Below are 6,841 nucleotides of genomic sequence, written 5' to 3'. Positions count from 1 at the left end.
AAGAAGTCGTTTAAATGTATTTCTATTTTTAGCTCTAGTGGCCGTTGAAAGTGGTCAAGCGTCCGAACAAATGTTCCTCATAATGATCCTACAGACCACGTTTGATGAAGATCCATCAAGTGGTTCATAAGAAGTAGTCGTTTTAAGGCGTTTCTATTTATAGCTACAGCGGTCCCTAAAAGAGACCGAGCGCCCCCATTTGCATACATTTTGGAGAGGAATTTATAATGATACTACAGACAAGTTTGATGAAGATCCATCAATCAGTTCATGAGAAGAAGTTGTTTAAAGGTTATTTTTTCTAATTCTAGCCTTAGTGGTCCCTAAAAGGGGTCGAGCGAAACCATTTGAATAAACTTGAGAGAGAACCTTGCTAGGATGCTACATACCAAGTCTGGTGTAATTCTAACCAGTAGTTTCAGAGAAAAAGATGTTTATGTAAATTTGTGGACGCCGGACGACCGACGATGGACGCCGGACCATCCACCTATTCTTACAGCTCACACAGAACCTTTGGTTCGGGTAAGCTAATAAAAATCTAGTCCATTATGAGGTTTTAGTCCATAAATGGCTGATAAACTCGACGATTATGAAAGCCTTGCCTTTATTCTTTAAGACGCCATTATGAACAAAATTGTATTTTGCCATATGTAAGGTAAACAACACATGATACCTCTTGCAAACATGTTTTGCCAGCTTTTATTCTTTGCAATCACAATTGTCCGAAAAAGTAAACCGTACTAACAAGAGATAATAAACGTTACTTTGCTTAACAACTTGCAATCAGGATAAATCTTTTCGATTTTCATGATCAGCGATTCTCTTTTATAATTCACAATTATAGCATAATTTATATTTTCTATTTAATTAAAACTTTGTCAAAATTTAAGTAATTTCATAAGTACATTATTGTGCAGCCTCAGACAGTTGAATCTGCCCTCAGTCACATACCAAAAACAACTGACGAGGACATTTTGTAATCATTTAATTATTAACATTAAAATGCAAATATTTCACTACTTAGTTGATGCTAATTTATTTTGAATCGATTGTGAAACGAGTTTTTCAACTTATACTAATCTCTCCTTTCATATCATTCATGATGGTATCAATCACCAAGGGTGTATTATAGAACAGAAGCCAAATTCTCTTTTAATGCTGAGCGCCAAACTTGGTTACTGGTACCGTTTATCAATCTTAGGTGTGGTGCGGTCAGGGAGCAAACCCACAACCCGCAATTCAATTAGATCAACCATAATCTGCTTGTTTGTAAACCACCTCACACTCATCAATAAGACTAGCTCTTGCCCTAGTACGCCAGTATTGCTCAAACACGTGTAAAATCACTAATTTCTGACTGTCTCTCAGTTGTAGCACAAGATTTTGAGTTTCATTGGAGAGTTTCTTTAGACCATAACAGTATCTATTTTCTTCTTTTTCATCATGGAATGTCATTTTCAACCTTCGTATGAACAAATCTGTATCACAAAACTGTCCCGAAATGTTGTAATTACACTCGGACACACCTGATGAGCTTCTTAAAAATGTCTTGAGAACGTCATCTTTAATAAGTATGTTGTTTATATCGACGGTCAACAAGTGTTCCAAGTCTGGACCTAATTTAAGTATGTGTTTTCTGAAGTCCACACATGATATCTGGAGATGTTTAAGGAACTTAAATGTTGGCACAGAAAGTGTTATTGATGAAATAACAGCGGCATTGTTGTAAAAATAACTGTTAAATTCTTGATGACCTTCTAAAGATGGAATAAATGAAAACACATTTAGATTTTTGCATTTACATAAAACATGAACTGTGTTATGCAGTGCTGGTTTGTCTGTGCATATTATTTTCACTTGAGGAGGTACATCAAACTTAATATCGCAACGAAATGTGTGGATGTGCTCTAACTCATTGCATATGGACAGGTCAGCAAAGTCAGATTGATCGTTACAGCTTGAGAATTTCACGTTCTCCAAATACAAAGACTTGAGCCTTTTTAGATTTGTCAGGATTGACACAAAAATTTGTACGGAACTATGGTCAAGAACTAAGTTTTTGAGCGAAACAGACTGCAAAGATGATACTCCACATAGCGCGTTCAATAAAGGTTTGATGTATACCTGAGTGTAACTCATACTTGTCATGTCAGAGCGATGGAAGCTCAGCGCAGTCAGCGTTTTTTTGGATCGAGCAATAAGCTCCCCTATGGTTTCTATTGGTAAATAACAGTCTGTCATGTGCAAACCTGTCAGTGGTTCAGTTTGGAGCAAAGGTCGATCTAGGAATACACAGAAAAATGATATTGTTTTCACTTGTTGTGACTCAACATGTTTATATAGTTCAATGTCCGTTATCTCCGAGCACACAAGTTGTATATCTTCATGTCCACACTTCTTGGCCTCTTCAATCCAGTTCAAGAAGAGCGCATTTATTCCATGAATGCATTCGTTTACTTCATTGCTCAAACGTCGACATGTTGTAGAAAATCTACTTTTGCTGTAAGTTAAAGACAACGATATATTATCTGACTGGTTCCTCTCTTCAATGACAACTGTTTGGACGTGTTTAGAAATTATCTTTCCAACAAGAGGATCCATTCCACATAAAAATTTGAATACCATGGAGTATGATAATATTTCATGGAACGTCCGGCATCTGTCATAAATAATTGCAAACGTTTCCTCCGAGTGTTCTCTTGGTACTTCTGTTGACGTTCTGCTACACTGGGTCGCTATATGGAGCGCAGCTAGAAATTCATGGAAAGTTTTGTGTATAAATGCTATAGTCTTGTACCTCGTTACAGCAGAGATACCAACAGCTTCACTCTGTGTCAAAATTCCAACAGCCAGACACTGGTCAATCTCTGTGGTAGTCATACCGCATATGTCCATCTGAGAGCTAGGAAAAACTAGCAAAGAATCTTGCTGATTAGAGAACAATGTCTGAAAGGCCAGCTTCGCAAGAGATAATATCAACTGTTGGTGTGATCTGCACTTTTGCTTATCTTGCATACATGATGGAAGCAAATTTGATGAAGGTAGCTGGATAACTGGTTTCAGCTTCTCATTTTGTTCAGCGACTTGAATCAATAGATTAAGCATACTGCTGTATATATCACAGTGTGATTTCCCCAGTGTCTCTAGATCATGCCAGACACAAACCATTTGCTGTAAAAGTATCGGTATACTTTTAAGCTCACTGAGATCTTTCATCAGCACTTCCCTCTCGAAAGAATCTACTAGCCTATTACGTTTGAAAACTATGTTCAAATGTTGAATCATCCTTGTGGCCAACTTCTCTGCTGACGAAGGACCAACACCACGCATTTCGAGGATTATATCTATTTCTGTGTCTTTCAGGAGATGCTTTTCAAGAACCCATGGCCGGGTGGTGGAGATAATCGTGTAATCTGCCATCCTATTTCTTTCCGGAACCACCGCCTTACTGCTGTTCTTCCATTCGTCAAGTCCATCTAAAATTACCAAGCATTTATCAGGTTCTTCCTCAATGACCTCGTCAAAAAGGTCTTTGTAACGTCGAGTTTGTAAAAGCTGATTTTTTATCATCTCGTGTAGATGATTTTCTTCTTTGCAATGCCTCAGAGAAACGAAGAAGAGGAACTCGAACGTTTTCAACTCCTTAGCTATTTCAGCAAAGCTACTTTCATTAAGGACATCAAGTTCGCATTGTTCTTGGTTCTGCTCATGTACTCTACACCATGAATCAATAAGTTGCTTACAAAACACTGACTTTCCTATTCCTGCATCACCAATTATGTATATATTTTGATGCCGTTTTCCTTCTAAAGCAAATATATCTTTGTATGATGTAATGTTTATTTTACTATTACTTTGTTCAATGTGTTTTGAACGAAGTATTCTCATTTCTGGTTTGACATAGGTTTTCACGTCTATCTCATTCTCTTGCATCAGATGATGTACTGGAACACAACTGTAGTATTTGTTATAAAGGCGAATCAGGTCTCTTTGAAGAGCTGAAACCAAAGGAAGAGTCAAATTAAGAGGTACGTTTATTTCAAATCGTTTTTGTATTTGCTGCATTTTTCCATTTCAGCTGTTACTTTTACATCCAATCTACTTTTAACATATTTTACTGAGTGACTCTCTGTTTTTATACATTTAAATAAAAATATACAGAACATAAATAACTAGAAAAACAGAGAGAGAGAGAGGAAAATCCTTTAAATACAGGTCTTATAAACTAACTTACCTTATGTCTTTACTGACTAAATAAGATGAGTTTACCGGACAGACTATGATTTAGATTACGTTAACAATAGTAATAATACTAAATATTACGTGATTTATCTATTTATGTCCTCAGTTTAAGATATGTCATGAATTCCATGTGTAATGTGGCTTCAGCAGATTTGTTTCACAATCCATTATATATCTACATTACTATGAGCACATGTCCCTTTCTATCGTAAAGCAAACTATTTACATTTTCCGAAGATGACTTCTTCCAAACAAAGACTATAATTCAGTTTTCATTTCTACCAATGTGGTGATGCATAAAGGTTATATGGATTATCCAACTTTAATGGTGGAGAATGACCAAAACCCCAACTAAACTCCGGAAATTGTTTCAGGCTCAGACAGACACCTGGCCTTCCGCAATGGAATCCGTTCGAATCCACAGATTTAAGTGAAAGTGATTCGAATTCAACGACTTTTACCAGTCGACCACATCCGTTTTTTATCAATACAACATTCAACTGAAATATCATGACCAACCTTTCTTTTCTTCAATATGCTGCAATACTTCATCGTGTTTCGTTTTTGCTTTCGAGTAAAGTTCATCTGATTTTATTTTGTCCAATTCCTGATTTAAAGGAAACAGAATGCAATTATACCTGTACAGTTTAACATAAACTGTCAAATTTATTATACATCGGTTTGTGTACCTTGCAAAAGTTAAAATGCTTGAAATGGTCAAACCAACTTTATTGTGTCGTTAATCGTCAAAACTGTTAAATATTGGTCTTCTTTAAACATACAGCCCACCCGCTTAGCTCAGCAGGCAGTGCGTTGGTCTACGGATCGCGGGGTCGTGAGTTCGATCCTCGGGAGGGGCGTATGTTCTCCGTGACTATTTGATAAACGACATTGTGTCTGAAATCATTAGTCCTCCAACTCTGATTCATATGGGGAAGTTGGCAGTTACTTGCGGAGAACAGGTTTGCAGTGGTACAGAATCAAGGAACATTGGTTAGCTTAACTGCCCGCCGTTACATGATTGAAATACTGTTGAAAAACGGCGTTAAACCAGAAACAAACAAACAAATCTTTAAACATACACTGGGAATGTATTAAGACAAAAACCCATGGAAATTAAATCTTTAACTGACAATGAATTAGCAGTAAATAATTTCTATTAAAAATCATTGTCTCTGTTAAAATAGTATGCACAATTTATTCGCTGTTGTATAAAGCCCTTATGGTAAATACCTGGTTTATTTTTCTCACTTCTTCGAGAAGTTGCAGATGACTTCCTTTTAAATTGGCCACTGAAGTTTCTACTTGAGTTTGTCTATCCTGCAGTAACTTTAGTGTATTTTCTGTGCTTTCTAATCTGTTCTCTATCGCACCAGTTGCCGTACTTTGTTGAAGCCCACAAGACTGTATTTCTTCTAAAACTTGTCTCTGCTTTTCGCAGATCAAGTCTAAAGCATTTTGCTTCATCTCATCTAGGGCATCCATTGCGTTCTTTCTAATCTCTGCCTCATCATACATAGTGACTACAAAATTCTGACTTCTCAACTGAAAATGATGGCCCGGTTTATTATGAACACTACTAGTAAAACGTAAAAATCAAACATATAAATGACATGAACTAGAGATAGACCCTAAAGTCCTTGTAATAACCAAAAATGATTTTACAAATGTAAAATATATGATAGTTTTGCTAACATCAGTAACAGAAGTTTTAATATTTCATTTAAAGTTGTGATCCGCAAAGAATGACAACTCTTGCCTTGGGCCAGTACTTAAGCAGAGATATCTATTAGTTTACTTCCCTGGCAATTACACAATTGAGTGGAAAATGAAAACGATCTAAGACACAATATCATACTTTTTTGAACAACAAAAACATTTTGGATTTATTATTGTGTTAGATTTACCATTTAAAACCTGCTTCATATGATTTTGTCAGCTTACTTATGGTAAAGAATTTTATAGTGCAGATACAACAGTTTTGCTTGTATCAAAATGTTACAACAGGAGCACTTTTGTAATATAGAACAGGAAGGATTAGTAAAGGTGCAGTTATATTGATCTGTATTTCCTATGCCTACATGAACGTATTTCAAATAAATTCATAAGAGCAGTGAGGAATCTATGTATATCCGTTGTTTAGTGGTTTAATAAAATGTACACTGGATATTCATGATATTTAAAGTTGTCTGTTCTACAAGAATGACCCCCTACATATTGGGTCTTACTATACCAGTAACACTTAAATGCTGTCAAATGAAATACTTAATGAAGATAATCACCTCACCTGTGTTATATTTTTCCTTGCATCAGCTGCTTCTGGCATATCCTTTATCTGGGCCTTATCTTCTAGTATAGCTGTCATATTATCAAGGATCATGTCCAGTTCGGCGTCATCAAGTTCCAGATTGGATGAATGGAATATATCGTCTCTTGCTTTTCTTGTCTATAAAAATACGTAACAAGTACTTTAAATCATAAAGTTTGAAAAGATTTGCAGGTACACTTATAAGCGAACTTGATTATTTGAACTATATTCTTATTATACTGTAACAAATCTTAAAGCGAACACAACCGAAAAAGAGTAACCATTACTATA

General features: G+C 35.9%; 1 protein-coding gene across 1 annotated transcript in view; it reads right to left on the bottom strand.

Moving 5' to 3' along the window:
- Positions 1-683: 683 nt before the first annotated feature.
- Positions 684-6,841, bottom strand: part of LOC123543795 (uncharacterized) — a 32,792-nt gene continuing 26,634 nt past the window's right edge. The window contains exons 3-6 of the mRNA XM_045329862.2: positions 6,530-6,688; positions 5,476-5,787; positions 4,762-4,849; positions 684-3,998 (exon numbers count right to left, since the gene is read on the bottom strand). Coding sequence (XP_045185797.2) covers positions 1,249-3,998; positions 4,762-4,849; positions 5,476-5,787; positions 6,530-6,688 — 3,309 coding nt within the window. The 3' untranslated portion in view covers positions 684-1,248. The remainder of the gene's footprint in view (positions 3,999-4,761; positions 4,850-5,475; positions 5,788-6,529; positions 6,689-6,841) is intronic.

The sequence above is a fragment of the Mercenaria mercenaria genome, chromosome 1 (assembly GCF_021730395.1).
Source record: "Mercenaria mercenaria strain notata chromosome 1, MADL_Memer_1, whole genome shotgun sequence".
NCBI lineage: Eukaryota > Metazoa > Mollusca > Bivalvia > Venerida > Veneridae > Mercenaria > Mercenaria mercenaria.
Note: the sequence above shows the minus strand (reverse complement) of the source record. Positions and strands in the feature narration are given on the sequence as shown.